General features: G+C 37.3%; 1 protein-coding gene across 2 annotated transcripts; it reads right to left on the bottom strand.

Annotated features, from left to right (window-relative positions):
- Nucleotides 1–349: 349 nt before the first annotated feature.
- LOC135684125 (transcription factor ETV6) lies at nt 350–27,112 on the bottom strand. Of its 2 annotated transcripts, none has more exons than XM_089114936.1 (3): nt 14,082–18,049; nt 7,995–8,167; nt 350–1,994 (listed from the first exon to the last, which is right to left on the bottom strand). In XM_089114936.1, exons 1-3 carry the CDS (start codon nt 14,147–14,149, stop codon nt 1,762–1,764), a joined length of 474 nt encoding a protein of 157 aa, XP_088971062.1. In that variant the 5' UTR covers nt 14,150–18,049; the 3' UTR covers nt 350–1,761. The 2 variants fall into 2 exon arrangements, with proteins under 2 accessions (XP_088971062.1, XP_065055603.1); XM_065199531.2 differs by lacking the exon at nt 14,082–18,049 and adding an exon at nt 26,729–27,112 and having other exon boundaries at nt 353–1,994.
- Between the last annotated feature and the right edge of the window lie 224 nt (nt 27,113–27,336).

Here is a 27,336-nt window from a genome sequence, read left to right as displayed (position 1 = left end):
ATACGTTAGTCTGCGTGACTTTCTAAATTTTGCCAAACTTTAACGTGCCTGAATTTCGAAAGCTAAATTTTGAGATACCCCAATTCTCTTTCACGAAGCTGTCCCCTGCCAAGGACCCAGTTTTTGTTTGTTTTTGTTTGTAACCTTATTTTAATTCGATATTTTTTCTAGCTATATATATATATATATATATATATATATATATATATATATATATATATATATATATATATATATATATATATATATATATATATAATATATATATATATATATGGATATATACACATAACAAATATACACATAACAAATGAAGAGGATATAACTAAGGAAATAAATACGTACATACATAAGCCAGTAAACAGTAATTAAAATGTCCCCGGCATTTACTCTTGCGGACGGAAATCCCTTGATGTCAAAATCCTGTCTTGAACATAAAAAGAGCAAGAGCGATCAAAAGAGAAAAAATTCTCGATCCCAACTGAGCAAGCAAATACTTCTGATTGAGCAGAAGCCAAATTTTTTCATATGCGCCATTTACACTGATAAAATTAAAAATGCTGACAGCAATTGACCTGTCTCACACAGCGGGCTGCTTTGGACCTTCCCAAAACGAAAAAATATTAGATGAAAAGACACCCTTTTTGAGCAGTTAATCGACCAATACGTCATAATGTTTATTCCCGCCAAAAATCACAAAACACGCGATAAGCCGCTTGGTTGATAGATAGAAAAGCAGTACTTATGAGGGAGACAAGTCTAGATTCCTGTTGTTTAGGGCTATTTTGCCAGCCAGTTCTCTATATCTGATTTGTCAGAAAGTGCGTCATATGCACATGCTCATTAGGGCGAAGGCTTGGGGACAAAAGTTGCATCTCATGGTGCTTCACATATTCAATCAAACTACAATTTATCATTGTTGAATCATAAAAACCTCAATGGCATTCTCGCTCTTCTCAAGATACCCTTTTCTCTGAACTTCCTTTTTTTGATTCGAGACAGGCCTATTCCCACTGCGAGCCACCAATGCGCCTACCGCTGATAACATCATATGATGTGAAAATAACATCATCGATTTTAACTGCGCAAGTTCAACGGATGCGAAATTTTGAAAGCCAAGGGACCTTTGAACAAATGCGGGTTCGTCTCCTGAACAAGCATAGTAGTACCGACAAGGCGAGGAAATATCTGCGTAGGAAAGTACTCCATGTAAAATGCCGTGGTAAAGTTCTCCATGTATAAAGGCCTTTAGAAAGCAGCGGCTTTACAGCCTAAATTTGCAGAAAAACTCAAAAGTAAATGACAGAAGTTTTGATCATCTTTTTTTTCTGAATTTTCTTTCAATAAAATTATAGATAGTCTCTCCGTTACTTATGTACGTATGGTGCTAAAATCATTTTCGCGTTTCCTGCCAAAATTGAGCATCTGTGTTGCCTTTGTATTAAAATACATTCAATGTTCATTAACGAACATATAATATAAATAAACCTCTAAAAGACTACCTTTTAAATAATTGAATCTTTGAAAGTCAAAGGTCCTTTAACACGGCTTTTTGGGCTGTTTCCTGAAAACGTAGCCTAAGCCAAATTCAAGTTATACCCGCTTCTTGAATGAACACCCCTCTCTTCACAAGACGTGACTATCTTAGGCCAACAGACCACATCCACTGGTGTCTTCAAAGAGCAAGTCATTAGAGCGTTGCTCCCATACCTGGCCAAATATTTGTTCAATTATTCTGCTAGTCTTCTTGACTGCCTGTTGCTACCTATTGTAGGGTCTCTCGTCACTGACAGCTCTTTGGAGTCTACATTGAAAATCTTGGTAAAGCATATCGCCACCCTCAGGTACACGGTATAAAAACATACTGACATCCATTAAACATAACGCTTTCCCGTTCATTTGAAATCTCTCCGGAAATGGATTGTGGATTCGGTAATTCCTTGATGCCCACTGAAGCCACAAAAAGACATCGTGCGGACTCCATTCTCGAGGATCTAGAATAAAAATCATCGATTAACTTCATAAAACTAACATCAATTGTACCTTTAAAGATCAGGCTCTAAGAATTTCGATTTTGTTCTCCCTGAGGATAAATACTCTTGTGGAAGATACGCCACGGCCCTTTTTATCTTTGCCTTTATCGTAACGCCCGGAGCAATTCTTTTCAACTGATTTTTCCAAAAGGACAGGAAAATGGCACGTTTGTTTGCAAGAATCTAAATATACCTAAACATATTCAATGAAAGTTTACCTAAATATTTTCAAGGGTCTATATATATCTTCTTCCAACATTTCATAAACTTTTTCCAAAAAACTAGGCTGAAATGCTGTATTTTACAGTAGTCCCAGAAAACACCCTGTTGTGTCCCATTTACATATCCCGTTTTGAATGCGTGTCTCTAAGATCATCCGACTTTGCTATCCGTTAAATGAAAGTACCGCTAGGTTTAACGTTTTTTTGTTCCAGCATAAAACATAATTTGTTCATAGGAGACCCGCTGATAAAATTCACCAGCGCAAAATAAAAACAAAGGGAAACGCACACACGAACCATTTTCAAAACATTTGACCACAAAAGTTAAGACATGTCACAAAACGTCACAAAACTTGGATTAAAGCTCTTAATGGTTTATACGAAATACTTAAGTACTGTTTTTCATTCGGCGCCCTGACATTTTAACTGCACAAACAACGCTGGAATTTCAATGTACAGTTATTTTTACCGAACTGTGTTTCTTTTTAGATTGGCTACTTAAAGTAAATACTGGTCACTGGTATAAACGGCAGGCGCCTATCAATGTGTCTGAGTAATCATAACACTAGACCTTGTCTGGAGGTTACGTTTTCGTATTGAGGGCAATAGAGCAAGAGCAAGCATGATACAGATTTTTTATAAAGAACATAGCTCAAGGCCTAGTTACTTAAAGGTAATGTGTCCAGCTAAAGCAAGCAACTCTGCGGGGGTTTTCAGAAACATGTGATTTTTCATGCCATCGCCCCAGCCATTAAGCCTGATTTACACGAGACGAATTTTTTCGTGCGAAGCGAATTTTTCGCCGCGAATGCGCGAAAAATATGCGCAGAAGTGGAGATTTGAAAATTCGCAGCGAATTCGCAGCGAATTCGCAGCGAATAATTCGCTGCGAAAAAGTAGAAACCATTCCTACTTTTTCGCTGCGAATTTTTTCGCCATGTAAAATAAACCAATCAGAACAGCAATTGAAGACATCTGACACGAACCCAAAGGAAAGGGCTAGGCCGAATGGTGCTACGCAATGTAAACATATCTAAATCAAAAGTATGCAAAACGACAGAAAACTACGCAATGGTTCAAACAACAACATGGGTGAAGAATGAATAACCTATGACTAGGCCTAAACAATGCTGGGAAAATCCCGCACCTATAACATAAACAATGGAATGGGACGTTTCTAGCAACAGGCGTCTTTGGTACAATAAACGATAAAAGCTCCTCATATGTAGTTGGCGACATTCGAAAGTAATTATTCCTGACAATGTAAGCGTAAGTCACTTACCAAAAGATGAAACTCCCCCTTCTGCAGACGTTCTGAATAAATTTTCCGAACCAAGTACCCATTTATTTGCTTTTTTGCTCGCTTTTTTTCAATAACAACAATCTTCGAACAGACGCCATTTTCTTTGGCATTATTCGCGGCGAATTCGCAAAAGAAATTCTGCCAGTGGAAATTAAACTTCGAATTCGCAGCGAATTCGCAGGAGAAAAATTCGTGGCGAAAAATTCGCTTCGCGCGAAAAATTCGTCTCGTGTAAATCAGGCTTTACAGTCGTTCTGTTTATCTATCCTGCTGCGAGGTCAGCTTTTCATGTGAGCAGTTTTGCATCGCAAGAATACCAACCAATCGCAAACCGTTATTTTGATGGGTGGCTTGACAAGTTGGGTATACGCAGTCCTTTTATATGGACAGATTACCTTTAAAGACATGAAGAATCACATGTTTCTAAAAACCCCTGCAGAGTCGCCTGCTATAGCTGGACACATTACCTTTAAGTTTCATATTTTTGGACCTCTTTAAATCCGATTCTAGTACCCAATTTTTAACTGCGCATTTGGTGAAAGTAGCACAGTTAAAAGAAATATTTAATTTTGAAGAGGGTGCCCTGTGGAGAGATGCAAACAAGTTGGAAAGGAGGACAAGCTTTAAATAAAGACTCAAAACAAACGATTTTACAATCAGGGCCGTCGCTAAGCCCTTTCACTTAGGGGGGGTGCCAGTCACCAATTTGCCGACAAAAATAGGGCGTGGCCTAAGATATTTCAATGTAGGGGTGTGGCATTTTGACGCAATTGATTTTGTTTATCAAAGAGGATGTTCTCGTTAGTCAATCATTATGGCGCGCATAAACCGCCAAAAATAGCTCTTTCTAAAATTTCAGCAACTTTCTAAAAGTTTAGTGATCTTCTAAAAGTTCAGTTGCTCTGTCTAGTCTTGAAATTTCAGTCATTTCCAAAGTTTCAACCACCGTTCAACATTTTCTAAAATTTCAATTACTTAAGCAACGTTTCTAAAATTCCAATCGCTTGCTCTGCGAGATTTCTAAAATTTCAGTCATGCTAGGTTAGTTCTAATATTGCAACCATTTCTAAAGTTTGAACCCCCGCTTAAAATTTTCTAAAATTTCAATCACTCTAAAGTTTCAGTGGCTTTTCCAAAATTTCAATGGTGAATGTTGATAGCCTCTTCCTGAACTTTGCCAAGCAGCCTCCTTTTGTGCTCCAGCATATAGGAAAGTCATGGCGGAAGCTTCTCTGCCACAACGATGGTCCGCTGCTGATTTGGTTTGTGACATGATCAGAAGAATAAGAATTGATTGCGAAAGATCATCTTTTTGAGAGGTACGGGCCTGAAATTCATTGGAAACTCCACAAATGGTGTTGCGGCCGTATTTTAAAACTTTTTAGGTTGTTTCGACCCAAAAAAAAAATTTCTAGAAATTTCTCAATTTTTGATTTTTTTTGCATATCTAGGGTCATGGATTTTTTGAAGCAATAATGCCAGCCATGCTGCCACCGGCACTTACTTTCTCGGGGAAATGGTGGAAAAGGAGGCTGCTTGGCAAAGTTCAGGAAGAGGTTATCAACATTCACCATTAGACAGAGCAACTGAACTTTTAGAAGACCACTAAACTTTTAGAAAGTTGCTGAAATTTTAGAAAGAGCTATTTTTGGCGGTTTATGCGCGCCATAAATCACCGCTTCAATTTTCGAGTGACTGTGGGTACTTAGGTTTCGAAGGCCTTGAAACAAAACCGAAAGACGAGGTCCCCCTGCGAGCGGAGCGAGAAGATTGTCTTAAAATGCATTTCAGAATATTTCTTGCAGTCATTTCTTGCGTTTAGAACTTTTAACTATTTTGAGGCATACCCACGTTTCATTGATTTCAAAGGGCTTTTGGGCAATACTTTTAAGTTCACGTCCTCATCTTATCCCAACTGTTCGCTAAAGCTATTGCTTTGGGAACTTTGAAAGCAAAACCTGACAAAACTCTACTTTTTGAAAATTTGCCGACAAGAATTTTCTAGGTGCCGCAGCCCCCGCACCCCCCGCTAGCAACGGCCCTGTTTACAATTATCTTTTAACAAAAGAAGAGGGGGTGGGGCCATGGCGTGGGAGTGCATAATCAAAACCAGCGTATGGGTTGTGTGTTACAAACTCGCTAAAACTGCTGAGGAAAAGTTGACAGGAATTTGGCTGCTCGAAACGTCGTACTTATCTTCATTCGTGTATAAAGTAGTTAATTAGTTGTATTGATTTTTGCTCATTACTCGACGTGCTGAACTACATCGATTATCTACATTAAGAAAATTAAATCAAAAGAGTGGGGTGTGAATATATATCTGTTTGAAATCTGTTACATTCTGTTACATACCCGAAAGTTCTTCTAGGATGCCTCTTCGTGAAAACACGTTGAGGAAATTAGCGGATCGTTCACCGAAACCGTTACCCTAAACCCACCCCACCTGACAAAAACGCCTGAGGCATTTATTGTTTTATTTATGTTTTGGGGAGCGATCCTTCGAAAGGGCGTTTAAAGGGGAGCCTTTTTCATACTTATATACAATAAAAATAGCACTTACATAATTTACGATACAGGAATTACGTGTAATTACCAGGAAAAACTTTTCTAAAATTTCTGCGAAATTTTCCATTTAGCAGTTACTTGAAATTGCTTTATAATTATACCCTCGAAGTGTGTTTTTTATTTTCTCTACATTTCGTCCAATGACGGGGCAGTTCTTTTCAGAAAGGGGGGCTTGTAGAGGGGGCTTTCTTGCATTAAAAATCTCCCTTGCAGCAATACGGAAGTATATTCCTTTTAATTTCTATTGGTACCTGGGAGTGCCACAAATACTGCTTTTAACCATAGGCAGAGCATTCCTTTGCTTTCTCGGCTGATTATGGAACAATATGGTATAACGAATAATTTAAGCCCTTACAACATTTTCAAAAATTCATCAAAGTCACGTTACCGATGACGTCATTGAAAATTGCTGGCATCGTTAAAATACTGATGTGTATATATCATTGGAAAGCTTTCCTTCAGGCGAGCCCGAATCTAGCGGTTATATTGAAGTCAGACGTGTACTTAAGAAGTTACAATTATTTTCAGTCTAGGAAACAGAACTTTTTTGACGTCATCCGTAACGTAACTTCGATGAATTTTGGAAAATGTTGTAAGGGCTTAAATTATTCGTTATACCATATAGTACCATAATCAGCCGAGAAAACAAGGGTTATGCAATGCGGTCGATGGTTGAGAGGAATGCCCTGCCTACCACTTGAATGAAAATTATTTTGAATACTAAAACAGGTTTCGCCGCTGTGGAAAACAGCTAAATTGAGCGTTTTTGAAAAATGAGTGGCTGAGTGCTTGAACGGTTGACAATTCTTCTAAGTTTACACTCTTTTCGTAAAAGAACCAGGCCGATAAACGATGTTCTTATTTTATAGATAATTTGAAGCTCGAGGGTTCTAAATGTTGTTCATATTTCAAAACTGATTTTTCTACAACTACAATACAAATAATTGCACTAAATAACAGTTTTCCATGGATTTTTTTGTAAGCGGGTTAACTGGCTGATAAAATCTGCTATGTTTAGTTAACACGAGAATAAATTTTTAAAACCGACATTGCTTTTTTCTTTCGACTTTTCATCATCACTTCATGAAAATCTCTTATGCCTTTTGGTAAAATCCATATTGTTTTTGAGAAAAATTCCTGAAAAAACTCTAAAAATGCTATTGTTCTGAAAGATATCTTACGCAGTTCGGAAATAGTGATACACCCCTTTATACGTTCTTACATTGTTTGATAAAATTAGCCTTATTCGTAATTCTGGCGATTCCTTTATTGCCTTGGAACCCCCGTCAGAGGGGAATCCCTATTTGATCGGAGAAGAGCAGGGCTGGAAGGGTTGTTGCATGGGTCGGGGTGCAACTGTTTGACAAGATAATTTTGGTACCCTGTGGGACTGGTTTGTCCATTCATTGAAGATTTTCTGGTGCAAACCAGTTTTCTAATTTCTGGTCAGTTTTTTTCGTATGTGGTTCACGAGTGATGACTTCATGTTTCCTTTTCATGACTGTGGTCTAATAGGCCCGTCATTGACAAAGAAGTAGTTTTTGCATTTTTACATAACAAGCATACACTAGATTTGAGAAATATTTTGGCTGAAATAGGCAAGCTAGAAATGAATTTAGAACGAACCGCCAAACCACAATAATGAAAGATCAGATAACAAAGTCTCAAGAATAGGTAAGAATTTGTAAAAACGAAATGGTACAAGCGAAATGAAGGATAATAATACGAATTTAACAGAATCCCTTCAAAAAGACGAAACAAATATACCCTATGCAAGAGAAAATGTTGTTCGAAAGGTTGTATTGAAATCGAGTCCAACATTACATATTACAACATGAATTAAGAGCAGTAGGGCGTTTTATGTCAACATACCGTGCGGTAGATGGTCTTCAAACATTTCGTGTGGAATAATACTTCTTTCGGTTGCCACTGAAGCGCCTGTTGCCGAAGTTATCGTGGGGCCTTGAGCCAAATCTGGCCTAGATTCTTGCCAAGTCGCTGGATGGTGTCTTAAAGGTTGTTGGTGCTGGGATATTCTTGGGCAGCTAAAATACAATGAAAAATTTGATCATCTGTGATGATATTGAATGCTTTCCACATAGATACATTCACTAAGTTTGCTTTGGAAGCCTTCACGTGCCCAGTTGCTGGAGCACACGATTCAGTCACTCATCCAGGCAGCAAAGGTTGCCAAAACCGCATGTCTGTGAAAGTGAGGCAAAACAAAAAGTTTTGAACCTCGGGGATATTCGTCGTCCGGAAATACTGAATAGGCTGCAGACAACTTAACAAATGGGCTGTAATCTTGTTTTTGTTCGCAACGTTTTGGGAATAATTGGCCCATAACAACAAGTTGCAGGCTTGCTGAGAAATGGCGAGACAAGAGAGGTGCCGTCACGCGAAATTGCTCTGGCCCTACAGTCTTTTTATAAGAACCAGTTCTGTGATGTTCAGGCTGACTGTTCTTCATTTTATCTGAAATTGCTAGGGTGTAAGCAGTGCAACTCCTTTTTAGCGTGCCCTAGGGGTGGTGCAGGCCTCATTTGCCAGCAAAAAAATTGGACATCCTTTTTTGCCCACAAGTTTTAAAATTCACCGAAAGAACACCACTAGATAGAAGAAACTCCTCGTTTTGAGTTGAATTTTTTAAGGGAGACACACAATTTTCTAAAACAGGGGTGGGTAACTTTTTTGGGGCCTAGGCCAGATTCTTCGAAGCTTTTCCTTAAGCGGGCAAAAGGTAACAAGAAAAACGAATACGATCTTTGTAATAGAATGATAACAACGATAATGAAAAACTTTTATTTAAATTCAATTACAATACAATCACAAACCTCTCTTTTACAAATATAGTTTGCAAAGATGCCTCTCCCCCTCCCCCCTCCCCCCCCATTTTTTCAATGACAAGCTAGTACATTTTTGGAAGGTTTACTCTAACGCAAATTTGGATAGTCTCCTCCTATGTAGTAGCACTGGAAAGCTATGTAGTTTTTTTGTTCATTTTCTAGGTGTTTCATCTTGTTTAATGATATGATGTATTTTCTAACTTTGTTACTCTCAATTTGTTGCTTTGTTACCCTCAAGCTAATTTTATCTATTTTGATAGTTATTGATATCTTCTCTGAACCAGACTGTTTATAAAAATTGAGTAGAAATAAGCAAATATTTTCTAAAAGGGGCGTTTTCCGGGCACAGCCATTTTATCCCCATCCACTTTTAAACTGGTGCGCCGTCCCTGGTAATCGGCCTGTGAAGGAAATACAGAAATATCCACCAATGAACGTTTAGCATCGGCTTCTAGCTAAGAACATTCACTTTAATATACGTAAACACCAATTTATCCAATATAACCCCCCCCCCCCCCTACACTAGCAAATGAGACATGGAAAATAGGAACAACCGTGATCCCTGCTCAAATGCCATGAGTGCGTGCGCACAGTAAGATTCGCTCTTCGCCCAGTCCCTAAAAGATTCTGCTGTCCTGTCTCTCAGCAGGATGAATTCGTGTATGACAACGGATAGTGAGCAAATCTTTCCATTATTGCCAGGTTTGATGAAAATTTTAGACCATGTAATTTGAGTCTAAAGCCCCAGATGCTTATGATGTACCCGTAAAACTTATCAAATGTATTGGCAATTCTTTAAAAGAACCATTGACAGATCTAATCAATGAATCCTTTAGCTCGGGAGTCTATCCTACTATGCTGAAATATGCTAAAGTAGTGCCCGTTTACAAGGGAAAGTCTCAACTTGAAGTTACAAACTACCGACCTATCTCCCTACTTCCTATTTTTAATAAAATATTTGAAAAATTAATGCATGCCAGACTAATAAAGTTCCTTGATATGCATAAAATAATTTTTAATCACCAGTTTGGATTCCAAAAAAACAAATCAACCTCTCTTGCCATACTCGACGTCTGTACACAGTTAGTAAATGCTGTTGAAAACAAACAGTTTTCAACTTGTATCTTTCTAGATTTTGCTAAAGCTTTTGATACTGTTGACCACAATATACTAATCTACAAGCTTGAATATTATGGAGTAAGAGGCATAACCCTAAATTGGTTTAAATCTTACCTAACAAACCGATCACAAAAAGTATGCATAAATGGCACTCTATCAGAATCCTGCAATATAAAATTTGGAGTCCCACAAGGCAGTGTCCTTGGGCCCTTGCTTTTTCTTCTATATATTAACGATATGCCGTTTTCGTCAAACATCCTAAAATTTCACCTCTTTGCTGATGATACTAGTATCTTCTTCTCGCATAAGAATCTAAGTCAATTAGAATTCATCGTAAACGATGAGCTCAGCAAAGTTTCAGACTGGTTAGTAGCCAATAAACTGACCTTAAATGTTGATAAATCAAACTTCCTCATAATCTCTCCCTCGATAAAAAATAAAACAAATGAAATAAAATTAGCAATTAATAACAAATCAATTGCTCAAAAGGATTGTATAAAATACCTTGGTGTACTCTTAGATAAGGACATTAGCTGGAAACAACACATTCAACAGGTAAATCTAAAAATTTCTAAAGGCATTGGAATACTAGCTAAGGCTAGGCATTATGTTCCTCCACAAATCTTAAGGAACTTATACTTTTCTTTTATCGAGCCTCACGTCAACTATGCTTTAATTAACTGGGGGAGTGCAAATCTGTCCTCCCTAAAACCTATGGGCCGAAATCTAAACAAAGCTCTACGAATAATGAACTTTGCTAAAAACACAGCAAGCTCCAAACCAATTTACCATAAATTTGATATATTAAACCTCAATGATAGTTACACCCTGCAATGTGCAAAGTTTATGTATGACGTAAACACAGGCACGCAAATGGATTTTCTTTGTCAGCTCTTCCAAAAAACAACATCAAGACATAGCTATGATACACGGCAAGCTGCAAAACAAAATTTTGCTATCCCCAAAGCAAGAACTAACCTTAAAAAGAGATTCATTACGTTCAATGGAGTTAAAATCTGGAACGAAATCCCACTTAATATTCGCTCTAAACCAGTCAAAAGACTCTTCCAAAAACATCTCCGAAATTGGCTTCTGCAAAAATATTTATAAAACCCAAATGCACTTACTTTAAACCAACCCGAATATCTCATTCTTCGATTTCTAAACTGAAAACGAACAGAACTCTCGTGTCACCCCCCCCCCCCCCTTCGTTTATATCCTTGTTCTCTCCTCTTGCCCCTTTGTATTTTGTTCTTTTTTTCTTAATATCTGTATCTTAATCTTAATATGTTTCTATTCTTCTTCTGTTATATGTTAAATTCAAATCAAAATTATTAGTAATTAGTTTCTACTTGTAATTAACTTTTACTTGTTCCATTGTTACTGTTATACTGCATGATTAACTATTACCAACTTAGGGCGCTAGGCTCGAAAACCGTTTCGGTTCCTCCCAGCGTCCTAGGCAACTTATTTGTTATTAGCTAAAATAGATGTCATATATTCTGTATTAACTACTATAATAATTAATTTAAGTACCCTGTAATTAGTTGCTGAATGCCAATGAATTTGAATTTGAATTTGAATTTGAATTTGAATCAAAACACTTCATTTATTATTTGGGACCCCTCGGAAAATCATATTTGTTAACTAAAAAAAAATTTAATATGATATTTTTCATGTCGCGGGCCACAAAATTCTCTTTCCGGGCCGGATTCTAGCCTGAGCCCACCCCTGTTCTAAAATTACATTTAAAAGTAACTTTTGACTAATTCTGAGGCTCTTATAAATTTGTTCTTATAAATTGGGTGTAAATAAATTTAGAATGAATTCATAGTTATACTTGATCCATTTTAAATTTTGATAAAAAATGGAGGTTACCGGCTTGAAAATCCATCGGGCAGCGGCTCAGTAGAATTTGCTGGATCCGGGGGTTTACATACACTCTTTTTTATAATTTAAGTTTAGGCTGGCTGTTCTCAATTTTTCGAAAATCTGAGGCTGGACTTTTTTTAATTTGTTTGTTTGAATTTTTTAATTTTTTAATTTGAATTAATAAGGTGTAGCCAGTGCGATTGCTAGCTTTTTCGCTTTAGGGAGGTGTTCAGGCCTCGTTTGCCAAAAAAATGAATGAGACAACCTTAATTTGCCGCCATGTTTAAATAATCACCGAAAAAGCATCCACACATTGCTAAAAGTCCTCGTTAATGAAATAAAACATTGTTCAAAATTGCATTTTACGATAGCTCAACGCAAGCTTGTTCTTGAAGTGTATGAGAACGTAAATGTTGGACGTGGGCCGATTTCATCCTAGGACAGCGCCGTCGGAAGTGGGGGCTTGGGGCTACGAAGCTTTTCTACAGAGTACTAAATGGGATGCAGCAGATCAGTTCAGATACCCCTCTCTTTTCCCAGCTCTCATCTCAATACCAGTGGTGCCATGGAGGGGGCTCAGTGGGCTCAGTCCCTCCTAGTTAAGATTTAGAGATATTTTTGGGAGGGGCTTAGCCCCTCTTTGACAAACCATTATATGTTTAGTTCGGCGAAATCCTTGCTCGAAAATGTGAATTAACTCTTTGTTTTGCTATTGATTTTCCGTCAAGAGCAATTTCCTATCAATCTTTTGTATCCGGACCTGGGTGTGGCTTCTAGAAGTTCCCTAAAAGGCAGCCCCACTTCCTAACCTTTTAGGATGGCACCCCTACTCAATACACATTTTCATTCAGGTTGGGGCAAGTAGGTAAAATCAACCGACACAGCAGAATTTGGAAATGCTAGGCTGCGCATAACAATGGCGCATGAGGCTTGGGGGCTATAGCTCGCCAGTCTTTTGCAAAATTCTAAAGAATTGAGAATAGTCGATCCTGTCTTCATCCGGTTTAAGCACCCTCGCTCCTCCGCCACTTTGCTCAGGGCTCCAGGGTGCCTGGCATCCTCTACAAATTCAATTACATAATAAAATAAACGGAAGACGAGAACGCGACACATCACACTTCAATTTATCTTTATGTAGCTCAAAGCATTCGAAGTAGGCTCCTTGACAGTGTTAGCTTGCCCATTTACTCATAGAGTTGATAAAAGACAAGTAATTTGAAAAGCCTTTTGAGAAGAATGGACAGAAATTGAGTATCTCAAATACATTATCAATGCCCGCAAAATACCCGCGAAAAAAGACTGGTGCGATAAAATTTGTCGCGTGAGGTGTCTCATTATGTTTAAATAATAAAGCAACTTGGATAAAAAAATTTCTTGAATGAATTTTGTGATTTGAAAATCAGTCAGCATTTATGAAATTAGGAAGGATTAGAGATTCCCTTTTTCAGGGATGTTCCAAGCCATCTTTTCCCTTACCCGTAGCCAGGCCTGTGGAGTAGGGGTGGCAAATCCCCAGACCTGTTGCAGACAGACGTTTCGGCAAGTCTTTTTTTCAGTTTTGCTTAGAACCGAGAGTTCTTTTGAGCGCCACGCATCATCTTAAGAGGCCCCAATAAACAAAATATATGGGTAATATATGGAAATAACAGATCCAATAAACAATTCTCTTGCTCCAGAGGCTGAATTGCCACCCCATGCCACCCTTGGCTACGGGCCTGGTTCGGAAGGAAACCGAGCAGCTCATTGTGTAAGCTGTTCCTTTCACCTTTTCAGTAGAGCAGCAATGCAGTCTGGACAAATACAAAACTCCCAGATTTGTCAGTTATAACAGATTTTAAACCTGTTCCAGACCGAATAGAATCGTGTTTGTTGTATTTTGTAATAGGTCAAAAAGAATTTAGTCACCAAACCGTAGGAAGTTCAAACAGATGTGAAATGCATTTTCGTATTTCCCTCGTCTTTTATGACTAAATACATAAATCAATTCACTGTAAGTGATGCCAGTTGCCTAGGCCGTACGTAATCAAACAAAAGATAACCATCTAGTGCCATTATTGTACACACAAACTCGCATAGGGATATGACAGAAGAAAGCTAGATGATATATTGCTTTCAGACTTACCACGAATCTTCAGACATAGCAAAGCCAGTTGGTATGGCAGGAGAGTCAAAATCGAGAGGGTTGAACATCTCCGACGATTTCTTACCCTTTCTCTCAATCAAAAAGAAGTAAATAAGTTCCAGCGACGGATGATAAATTCCAGCGAAGATACTATCATGAATATGTATGGCCTTACATTGACCTATTCATTATCCTTTGTTATTGTAAAGCGCGCTTGCTTCAGATTCTAATTGGGCACTTTCGCAAACGGATATGGCCTGCCTTCCTAGTATTGCGATTTCATTCATCGTACACATAAAAGGTTTTCTTCAATCTCAAAAGAACAGACATGTTGAAATAATTGCATTTTCTTTCGGAAGTACTCTGTTGTCTTCCCTCCGTCCACTCACATCGCATTTTCCTCTTCAATGTCGGTGGTTCGACAGGTGTATTTCGATTACGTTTTCAAGTTTTTATTAGAACTCTATTATTAAGAACACCGAGGCTCAATTTACCAAAAATTAGCAAAAAGGTGGAAAATTAGAATAGAAAACTTGTCAGGGCGGACTTTTTAAGCTTATAATGCATGCTACGAAAAATATAATGTAATCTTCTTTCTTTAGTAGTCTTGGAAGGAATTTATAGTACGTGAATGTAGGAAAATCAATCTTGAAATAAGAACAACGTTGAGGACACCAAAGCCTCATCCAAGAAAATAAGAGCATTGAGTCTTGAGCATCCGCTTCTTATAATAAATAGTGTAGACAACAAAAAAGACTGTGAGTTATTAGATTTTTTAAATAATATTTGCATCTCGTAAGAAACGAGCTTCTTACAACACATACAAAGCAACAAATACACTCTTTTTTTATAAGAACAATTTTATAAGAACACGAGCCTCAAAACTGGTCAAAAGTTAAGAACAAATTAAGAACAAGCTGAGGCTGAGCTTCTGCAAAATGCAATTTTGAACAACGTTTTTCTCAAAATCGAGGATTTTTAGCGATGTGTGGGTGCTTTTTCGGTGAATATTCAAATTTGTCAGCAAATTAAGGCTGTCTCACTCACTTTGCTGGCAAATGAGGCCTGAACACCTCCTTAGAGCGAAAAAGCTAGCAATATCACTGGTTACACCTTATTAATTCACAAATTACAAGAACAAATTAAGAACAATCCAGCCTCAGATTTTCGAAAAAATTAAGAACAGTCAGCCTGAACTTAAATTTACTGGTTCTTTTAAAAAAAGAGTGTAAACTTTCTTGCAGATAATTTGTTTTCAAATTTCATCAACGTAAAAGAAGATTGAGTCCTACCCTCTGTTTCAAAACACTGTTCAGAAGGCATCACAAACACGGAATAGAAAACATAGGGGGGGCAACTTCCAATAGGAAATAGAGACAGTAGAACTGTTCACATGAATTAACTGTTAAAGGGCCCTGGTCAACATCAATGCTTTGCGCACATTATATACACTTGTTGTCGTGTGTTCTTGAGCTTCTGATGTTCATATAAAATGGCGGCACGCATGAATTTGATGTTTATCTCCTATTTGAGCAGCAGTCCACTTTATCCATCAAAACGAAATGAGGAAAAATGAAAGTGAAAGTGACTGACTGAAAACTGTAAAACACCGACTCAAATGAGGTACAATTCACTCTTGCCAATAGTATACGAGATTTCCACGAAAACAAAGGGATTTCCAGAAACTTTCAGATAAAACGATAGGATTTCTACCAAAGGTGTAGGAGATTTCCATTGAGTTAAGTGCCCCTCTGATCCAATCACCTCTGTCCCCTCTGAACTATTTGCTTTTCTATGTCAAAACTAGCCTAGCAGCAGCTTTGTCAGTTGTGATCGAGAGACTGCACTAATTGATTGGCCGTTACATAGATGAGTAAACATATTGGTTTACACTACAACCTTGTATGTCAGTTTTTAAACAAGTACCTTTGTCAAGGAAAAATTTCCATATTTCCCCGATTGGACAAAAACTACAATCCTTCAATAGTAGGTCGTTAAATCTACAGTTGGTCCATAACATTTTTTGCTAGTCGGTAAAATCCATTTCGGCAGGTGAAATAGCACCTACATGTTTCTCCGTGTATGTCTTCGCAGGTAAATTTAACTCTTGATGACCCTCCGCCCCCCTGGTATGGAGGCTTAAAGTGACCACGCAAGACTTTTGTGATTAACTAGACAGAATGCAATTTATCTAGATGCTTATCATGACACATGGGACCGTGGTAAAAAATTTGAGACTTAAACAAGACTAAACTAATTAAACAAAATGTCACTGTGATAAATCGTTTTTGAGCCCACGATACAAAGTTCAGCAGAAAGCAAAGCCCCGTGCAAATAGATCATAGCTGTGCCTAAAATTAGCCATCAAAATTTGAAATAAAATCTAAATAAGGGTGGATTTATGACCAAATATGTACTGAAACGCAAACAAAGTCTGAAATTGCTGCGTAATCATTTAGAAACGGTGCAAGTTGGTAGAAAAGGTTTTCGGATGATTTATTTTCCGAATGAATGGTTGAGGTCCTTTTTTTAATATTTTGATATTTATGAATATATGTAAAATATGCATGATCAACGGATTAATTAATAAACCACATATTCTCTTGAATCTTCTGGATTATAAGGTATTTAGTTACTTTGAAACGCGTTTCAATAAATAGGATTTTCCTGTTAGTGCAAAAATTCTTGATAAGCCCTTCTCTGTACTGTTTTGTATATCATTATATATCATCTTGCTTCATTAAGACTTGGTGGACAACGAGTTGCAGTTGTTAGCAAAATGGAGGACGTGATAGCAATGACAAATGGTTCGACACAGGGGCAGATCCAGAGCAAATTTGAAGGAGGGGCAGTTGGTAGTGGGGGCGCGGAAAATGATGATGATGAGTGTACGCTGAGTTTCAGAAATTGATGATGAGTGTACGCTGTATTCACTTTGTAAGGAAATTTTTCACAATAATGTTGTATGCTTTGAGAAAATCTTTGAAGTGAATTAACCTAGAAGGCTAAGAAACTTTATCACCTGCTTCTCATTCTTCAAAAGGGGCGCAAGAGTTGCTTCAACTCAGTAAAGGAGGGGCAACTGCCCCTAGTTGCCCCACCCCCTAGATCCGCCACTGTCTGTACTATTTTATGGCACTTGATGTGCAGTGAAAATTAAGGAACTATTAAGGAACTTTTGGTTCTACAATTTGATGATTTGAGGTCTATGAATAAGGGACTTTTGGAACTAGGCCTTGAGGTAGGTTCCTTATAAAAAAGCGTAAATTTAAAATTCGCGACTTGCCATATTTTTCCTTTAAACACATATCACAGCGAGCATTTGCTGAAAATGACTTGTAGGAATCGTGATTCTGTAATACCAGCATGCAGCTTGATACTAGGCCCTTTAAGTAGCTTGAAGAGTTGCGCGTGCGCAATAGAGCCAAGATGTTACAGACAGGCATGGCACATTGCTACCGATACACTAATTGTGTGGCAGGTGTAGTGGCGTAACTTGAGTGAATATAGAACTACACTGATTGAGTGGCAGGTGTAATAGCCGTAACTTGAGTGAATATAGAACCTAATTTTGAGAAATGCTTTCGGCAGATACGAAGTTCCGGAGAGGAAGCGGATGGGAAATCACCGGGAAATGCGTGGTGTAGCATTGCATCCTTTCGGTAGCTTATTCCTGACACTGATTAATTGCTTCTTTGAGATACATTTTGCTTATAAATGATTTCCTGGTTACTTTTGATTGACAATTGGCGTTTAACTTGAACAATTAACACGCAATACCCTTGCGAAAATTGAAAGGCGCTGTGAACACCGTCACACGAAGTGAAAGCAGAATGCCTACCGATAGCATTCTTCGTGGGTGGTGAGCAAAAAAGTCGATAGAAAGAAAAAAGAAATTCAAGCGTATAGCTTAATTTTATCTATATCTTAAATAAAATCCACCAGCCCTTGGGATGCTATTGTTACAATATGTTAGCAAGATTCAACAATAGAACTAACATAGTCCAACTAGAATCCTTCATCCCATCTCGTAGCCTTCTCAATCATGACATCATGATGCTGAGAAGGCTCTGCCCCCTGCCCCTTCTTAGAATGCCCCTAATGTTTAATCCACTCCATAATAATTGGAAGTCAACCCAAAATTATCAGATTTTATTTAAACTGATCGTAAATATCGGCTTCCCTATTGCTAGAAACCCAAAGATATAGAACTTATTGAAACAAAAAAAAGGATTTGCTGTGTATCTTCAGTTTTTAAACACATACCTCTTGAAACTGGATTTTTCTATAGGCCAGGAACTAGTCAAAAATACCAAAAATACAATTGTCTTACAAAAAGTATCGTTTCTCATAAGCCTCAAGACAATAGGCTCGATAGAATGTAAAATTCAGGATAGCCCACCTACTTATAACATTGAGTTTTTCCACCGGGTTTACCAACCCAATACTTTATAAACCAACCTTGTATAAAAAGCAAGGTTTAGTTTGTTGCAGTTTCCTCGAAACAATTTCGTTAACAATATGAGATTGTAAGAATCGTATGTTGCGTTCAAAGCATAGAAATAGAGTTAGGATCTGAAAAAGGGAAGGTCGTGGGTACTTTTGAATTGCTGAAGATTCAAATTTTTTGTTTAGTGAGGAATCGGATGCTCTTCGACAATGAACAGTTGTCTTCTATGTCTGACACAAATAACAAAATTGTGTGAGTCTTTCATAATGTTTACTTGCCACAACGACCTCTTCTGTGTTCTTTTGTGCCTGTTTTCCTCTCTATTAGATTTAGTGTGTCGAGAGAAATTCATAAGCTTGGTTTTGAGTTTAACATGATATGTGCTCCAGTGCCATTGTAAGGAAAGTTTTCTGACGTTTGTTCTCTTCGTTTCGTTTAGAAAATTACTAGTCACTAGGGCCCAGGCTCTTTTTAGAAACAATACAATATGTGCCTATTTGGTGACCACCGGACAGCGGTTTTCATTTGATAAAATAATTTATCTTCGTTCAACCGTACCCAAGGTGCCAAGGGATCTGGTACCCAAGGCTGTCGCTGTTGTTGAGTGTTAAAACTCCTTTCGAAAAAATCTCTTTTGAAAAGAGGGGCTCTTTGTCACTTAGGACAACTTCAACGACGAATTTCTAAACGAATTTCAAAACTAGACGGCAAATAAACGATGGCTCATCTTCTTTGTCGGCAAGTTGGACATGAACACCAATCTGGCCCAGAAAAACTTTCCAAGACACCGTATTGTCCCATGTTTAAAAGTAATCCTGAAAAATTTTTAACGTGGATTGTATTTGCACAAAACATCACTAATTGAACATCACATTGCACAAAACATCATAGACCTTATTGCAGCTTGGAAATATGGGATAGAGTAAAGGTAAAGTTGGTACAGAGGTGATGGAGCCTCGTACTTCAAAACGATGGGAAAAGACTTCTGACGAGCCTGCTGAATGAAAATACGTCAATAAAAAGGCTGCTGTTAATTAAGATAACGTTGGATGTACATTATGCTGGTTAATTTTTCAGGGGGTGCTTCAATTTAAATTATCTGATTTCCTGTTAATTAAACCTATTTTCGGACCAATAATCAATTTGCAAATAATAAGACTATAACAAAATACGATTTTGACAAATGACAGTTTCTCCGCGTGGGAAAAATGACTTTAATGCAGCTTCGCGAGGAGGCAAGCGGGGTAAAAACAAGCATGCAAGGGGTTCTTAAGAGTATTCACACCTGTACTGAATTATGTCTGTCGCATGAATTGCGAATTATGGTCGTTTTGTTTATTACGACGGATTATCGAAGGACGGATTCGAATTCTATTTTTTGTGAATTTCATCTGAAAACCAGACATCTCTATGCCAAATTTATGCCCCCAACGAAACCCCCCCCCCCTCCCTCCCCAACCTTCCCTCTTTATTCTTGCTTGCTAATTTTATTCTTGCTTGGTGGAGTGAGTTTACTCAATATTCAACTTGCTATTTACAAATGTTGTTAGCCATGCCCAAGAACAAATTCTCTATACATAATGACAAAAAGTAATAAAGATTTTCAAAATTTAGTCCAAATTAATCCCTTGCATTAAACCTACACGGATCAAATTGCCATAACGAGGAGAAAAAGTAAAAGCATTTTTACCTAGTTAATCAATTATTGTTTGTACCTCGAACATTCATTATAGCCGAAAGGGTCCTTTTTAGAAATAGTCGCTTAAACCTAAAGTAGAGCGAGGGGCAAATCACTCCGAAAAATCTCGTACACCTTTGGTGGAAATCCTATTGTTTTATCTGGAAATCACCAGAAATCCTTTTGTTTTAGGGAAAATCTTGTACGCTTTTTGCAAGAGTGAATTGCCCCTCGAAGTAGAGTACTTTTCTGATAAATGGGCACTTTTTCTGACAAGAAAGGGTACATCTCGTTACAAAGGGGGCACTTTATTGACAAAAGTGCACTTTTGACAAAAAGGATACTTTCTCTGACAAAAGGGGTTATTTCAATTTCTGGTAAAAGCTACGGAGTCAGAGCCCTTGCCTATGCACCCCCAGTTATAAAAAAACATAATGGAACGGGAAGATTATAGAAAGGAGACAACGATCATTCGTGCAACCCGTGATACGCTCAATCTTACGTTTGCGCATACTTAATTGATTTGTCGACAACAGTTGATTCGATAGTGACAGATCTTTTTTCAGTTTACAACAGCTCGAAATTCACATCCTCGTGAAAAATTTAACACAAAGGAATAATAGCTAAAGATAGATTGGCACAAGTTTTGTTCATTCATGCTGGTGCCAGTTCATTCTTACTTATAATTATGAATAATCAATAACATTGAAGGAGGAAAAATGCAGAGTCAGCAAAACATCACGGCCCTACACCACGGCCCCACACCACGGCCAGTGGCTGGAGGAAGGTTGAAGAAACAAAGAGAAATTGAGGAAGGTGGCCAAGAATTTGGAAACTTAAAGATAGTCAAAATCTTTATAGCCTTTAAAATTAAAAAAATACAGACATAAGAATGGGGAAAATCAGAATTAAATTTTAAAAACCTCCTGTTTTTTAATATGAATATTTTTGCAGAACTAGTTTTGCATTGTAAAATTTAAGTATTAACTTTTTTTAGTTTAATTATTCAAATTATATGATATTTTTATTAATCGATGTTAGCATTTTATTAACATCGGTTTATAGAAATTATTCATAATTTAAAACAATTTACAAATGTCTAGGAAGGTTTTGGAAAACAGAGTTGGAAGGAGAGGGAATCAAGACTAGTTGAGTATTACATTTTATTGTCTACGCACATTTAAAACCCATTAAAAAAGGAAGATTTATAGAAAAATTCTATTGGCCGGAGGAAGGTTGACAACCTTTCTCGACTCTAAAAAAATGTAGAGGAAAACTTTATAAGTCACTCATTTGCTACACCAAAATAGACAGGGTCTACTGCTATTACAACAGCTTTAGACGGAACCACTATGCTTCTAGGCCAAATATTCTTATTCCTGGCTTGCTGTCGTTCTTCAGAGTTTATGACTGCTTATAAAGTAGCCTGACGTAAAGGACGAACAGTTTGAGCTTTCTGCATAAGGAATGAGTATCGATACGTACGGACTGATGCTGCAGTTTATTAAAAATGGATGCCCTAAATGCATGACTTCATTTTTCAATATAGCTCAATAACTTCGTTTTAAAGCCAACAATTTTTACACTGCGCAAGCAAGGCCTAATTTTTTCCAACATTGAAACGTAGAAGAAGCGATGAATAGTCTGCCGTTGATTATTAGTCCACTAAGCCAGCTTCTGGTATCCATGTCAAATTCGATGGAATCCCATTTCTAAATTATTCCTTTACGTTCTATAGATTTTGCAACTGGTCATGTCATTTTTTGTGTATTAAAATTTGTAGCTACTACTTACTGAAGTGTAGCAACTTATTACAAATACTTCAAGCAAGTATTCCTCGTGTACGAAAATTAGGCTTGTGTTATCGTTGATTCTAAATGATAGCCGGGACAATCTTACAAGAGAAAACATTTTTGTCCCTAATTTATGTAATAGCTTGGGGCTAGGAAACATAATGAGGGTTTTTTGTAGCCTGCAACACTCCTAGTAACACAAACTTCTTTCAAGTGAATTAAATCATATTTTCAAATATCTTTTTTCCCCGATTTCAATTCTTGGCTTTTTTATGGTTTTATTCCTTGCCCTGACATTCTGTTGACAGCGATCTAGTACTTTCATGTAAAAAGCTAGTTGTAAATCGCAGTTGACGCTTCTTTCGAGAAACTTTCGGGAAAACTGACATAAGTTACACTTTTACCTGAGGATGGCCTGGTTTTTTTATAAAGTGCCAACAAGAAATCTTGAAATCATTAATGCTTAGTTTTGTTTACCTTCAAGGAAATATCATATTTAACTAACTGACAACTACCTTTGCCAGACCCTTTACTGATTTTAAGACGAGAACCCCCAGTCGTGACGTCCCTGGTAGGCCTGTAGCTTGTGCCCCCAAATTGTGATAATCTAAAACGAAAACCCTGTGTAACTCCTATACCGATTGCAAATGGGGGAAAACTGAGTTGGCTGAATGCTTGTGGAGTCCAATTGCACTCGTAAATTCACGATGTTTAGACCATGAGTCATTGGCCAATATCCCACACCACCTAGGAAAATCAAATTCGTATTCATTTTGTTGTGTTGTATTTATGTTTAGCAATTTGATTTTTTTTATCAGAACTGAAATAGGCTTCGATTTCATGAAAAGCAGCAGAGTCAGTTGGATCAACTCCAACATAGTAAGTGCACTTGCAAAGAAAAATTTGATAATTCTTTTGGAATCATTCTCCAGTTCAGAAGATCACGTACAGAATTCACATGAAATGCTTACAACCCAATTAGCTAGCAGGCATAGCTTTATGAAGAAGCCATACATGTAAAACAAATTCTACAAACAAAAATATACCTCCTGAACTATTTTGCAAAAATTTTATCTTATCTCCTATGTATGGCCTTATTGCTGGCAATGTATTACATCTGTTTTTGTCAAAAATCAAGCACAGCTAATCCATCAGATAGTTTTAGATTCCGTACGATCCAAAGATAAAATCAGCGCGTTTCTTGTATTAAATCTGTTGGATCATTTTTATTTTTAAAACAATTTTAAGACAGGTTAAAAAAACACTTGCATGACAAACACTGAATTTAAGTAAGGCCTCCAGAAGAAAATAGAGATCAAATAGATTTAAGAAAAACCGTTTCATAACTACAGAATTTTATTTTTGACGTGCTTGCATGGGCAAAAAATCGACAAATCTTTTGTACTGAAGAGTCATCTAAGACAAATGATGATAGTGATGAAAATGTTCACAGTTGAAACATTTCTGGAAAAAGATAAACCTTAGTATTTTGCATGTACGATTGAAGAGTCGGCTCAACAGAGCTAATAAGCTAACAAGAAATATTAGATAAAAGAGAAAGAAATACTCAAATTTTTAAGATAGTTCTAAATTTTTTAAAGCAAATCTAAAGTGTGTTTTGATGTGTATAGTAAAAAGTGTATTAAGAGAAGGAGAACCTTAGCGTTATAGTGTGTTGGTTGATTTCCACCTGAAAAACATTGAGCCAAGTGTAGTGAGTGCAAGTGAGGGTTCAACTGCTATTTATTAACAGGTTTATTTATGGCAAAAGATTCAGTGAGAGAGACACTTGAGGCATGGCGACTATGAATCCTAGTTTCCAAGGCCTTTTCCTGTTGACGGGAGCCACAAGCCACCCAATGCATTGTCATTATGGTATGAAAGAAAATATTGAAAACCTCGCAAGGATTTGCACTGACCGCAGACTCAGGTGCAACAATAACAGATAAGTTGTAATGCTGGATATGCGAGCATTTTATTCTTTGCGTACGAGAAATTATTTTAATACCGATCGAAACGATACCAAAATTTTTCAAAGAAAGACGAAAGTAAAGAATTCAAGCTGGACACAAATGTACCTTCAGAAGTTTTCAAGTGCTTGATTCTAATTCGGTTGGTTTGGCTAGAATTTGAATAGCATAACAAATCAGTTTCTATACATCTCACTTTCTCACCTAGGGATTTATTTCATTCTCCCTATTTAACCATGATCAAAAATCCAAATATATTCTTGAAGGCAAGTCAAGAAATCGGTACCATTCCATTATTAACCCACAGTAATACCTTTTAAGTAATTTTCCCCAAATTTTAACCAAAATATCTCAATACGTTTCTTACACTTTGCTGAATGATGCAGGAAATGTAACATGTTTCCCTGGGATAATTACCATTACATTTCCAATAATAATCAAAAATGATCGTTTACAATATTTTACGACCCTTTTACGCGGTTAGATGTTGTCAACGGATATTCATCGAATAGTACACTCTTTTTTATAAGAACAATTTAATAATAACACGAGTCTTAAAATTGTTCAAAAGTTAAGTACAAATTAAGAACAAGCTGGGGCTGAGTTACTGTAAAATGCAATTTTGAACAACGTTTTATCTCAAAAACGATTATTTTTAGCCATGTGTGGGTGCTTTTGGATTTTCAAACTTGTCTGCAAATGAAGGTTTTCTCACTCACTTAGTTGGCAAATGAGGCCTGAACACACCTCCCTTGAGCGAAAAAGCTAGCACTCGCACTGCTTACACCTTATTAATTTAAGAACAAATTGAGAAAAGTCCAGCCTCAGATTTTCGAAAAAATCAAGAATAGTCAGTCAGAACTTAAATTTACTGGTTCTTATAAAGTAAGAACGTATATTGTTTATGATGTACTGTTGAATAAGCTATTGTTGCTTAAAATATATTCTTCATTTTATTTCATAGCTGAACAACAAGTCGCTTTAATCATGCAGAAAATCTCTAACTCATTTTGAAAATACTAATAACTGATGAAAAAATCTTACTGTGTAGCATCGCCTTTCATTCAACTTTGTAAAAAATTATCTTTTAAAAAGAGTTTCAAGTAAGTGTGACCATGATTCAGTCTAGTAAGGTAAATGAATCATACCCGTTTTGCTGCTGTTGAAGTAAAATGATTAAAAACCCTAGTGTTGAATCATTCAAAACCACAGTGTCTTCTACAAATGACGGGCTACTCTACCCTCTGCAAATGACGGGCCACTCTACCCTCTATTGGGGATAGAGTCTTGCTCAATATTCTACATTGCTTTTTCTGTAAACTGCCACTTTTGCCCCCTCCCTTTCGAAACATCTTGCATTTAATGAGAGCATTCTTTCATGGAGAAACAAGTTAGTGAAAAGCTTCACACTGAAGTAATCTGTTTGAGTCTGGGGCACTATAACAAGTCACTTGATGTTAGAAATTCATTTCAAACAGGTACATCAACATCTAAGAAAGCAACGTCTCAAAAACATTTTCCCAAACAGCACTCAAATATTTTCCAGTCGTAGAATGAGTCGAAATTCACTGTTCAGACTAAAAAATCCATATCTCAAACTAATCACAAATGTACATAAGAAATAGAAAATCTCTACGTGCCATCTCTGAAATCCCAATAAGAAAGAAATACAAGAAAAGAAAGACAAACTAGAAGAACATTTTTACAGTGAGGCAAAACCAATTTTTGCCCTTAATTATATATAGAAGCCGGAACATTCGCGGAGCTTCAGCAACAATTGTAATTCAAATGGTTGTATTTCAATATTTTCTTCTTCATCTCATTCGAGATTTACATCCGCTGTGATATGAGCATTTGCCATTCGTGTTCTAAATCTTAGTAATCTAACCTCTTTTGTCAAAATAGATACATATTTAATATTTTCGTAAGTTTTTAAAGAACAACATTGACACTCTTTCTCAGAATGTACCTTTGCAAAGATTAATATATCTATACCAGCTAGGGATATAAGCATTCGTCTCCCGAACGGCAGACATTTCTCTCGAATGGGAGATTTCTCCCGTTCGGTAGACAAAATGCCTATATCCCTAGCTGTATACATGGAGAGCCAAATCGAAACCACTAGAAAATGGATGCGAGTGTTACATAGCTTGGCCAGGCTAGGTATGTATCACAAATGAGTAAGCAATCAATGAAAACGTACGCAACAAATTATAAACTATTTATAAACTGACTTATTGAGACAGCGCGGATGCAAACTTGGGATTAATGAGTCAAAAGATTTTTTGATAGTATTAAACAAATTAAACAAAACATTCTTTTTATACAAGAAAATACCAATTATGTTGCACACGGGCTGGGTCAAACTCTTTTGCTTCGATCTTTTCTGCTTTTCAAAACTGGGCTTTGAGATGTCTGGAAGTATTGTTACCTTCGCTTGGATTAGCAAGCAGTTGTAACACGCATGTTTTTTATGAGCGATGTTTATTTGGCTTAGTTCATCGCCTTGTTATTGTACGGTATCTCTATCACCATGGAAGTGCTGACGCCAAAACCGTTATTTTATTTTTATGTCAAGCTTCAGTCAGTTACTGTTGAGTAGTTCTGAGTGAAGCTTGACCTTGACGCTTCTACCAGCAAATCGAATCGTATCCACGATTTAAGCGTACAATTCTGCGAGCAACCGAGAGTTCCGGGATAAATTTTCTAAACAACAGATTTTTGACAGCATGCCAAGGAATAAGAAAGAAACTTACCAGCAATTGGCTGCACAGACACCACTTGCAACGGGGTGAGAAGGTCCTGCTGCCGCGCCTCTTGGAGGCCTTTCGAACTCCTGGTATTGCTCGTACGGCGCTGTAGCGCCATAATTTGGAGGGGAACGGGCAGGCCACGATTCGCGATCCTCGTACCCAGCATGGGTCCCTGCAGAGCCATAGGTGTTAAAAGCCGGGTTGTAGTTATAACCATACATATGGTTGAGAAGTGTTTGCTTGATAGGGTTGTTGGTTACCTTCGAGAAACACAGATCTATGCTGTTTTCATGCATCCGTTGGAGCATGGAGATAACATGTTTTCTACGCTAAAACCTGAAGAGAAATACGTTTCCTGTTGTGTAAACGAAACTAAAATGTGAATGAATGGGCTTCGCTGTGCAGGATTTACTTAATGAACTATATTCAATTGTTATTGTCCGAATTTTTCCTTTCCGTATTTGAATAGAGAAATCAAGTAACAATGAAATCTGACAAAAATTCAAAAATTCGATTGTTTCATGTTTTCATAACAACTATGGGCATTGTTTTTTGACAGCTGACCGGAAATGTAAGGCTCTTAAAACTTCAGATGAGACCCGGGAGACCTT

This window comes from Rhopilema esculentum, chromosome 21, assembly GCF_057945365.1.
Source record: "Rhopilema esculentum isolate cy_ngs chromosome 21, ASM5794536v1, whole genome shotgun sequence".
In the NCBI taxonomy this organism is placed as follows: domain Eukaryota; kingdom Metazoa; phylum Cnidaria; class Scyphozoa; order Rhizostomeae; family Rhizostomatidae; genus Rhopilema; species Rhopilema esculentum.
The sequence above is the reverse complement of the archived record's forward strand: the minus strand, read 5'-3'. Positions and strand labels throughout refer to the sequence as shown.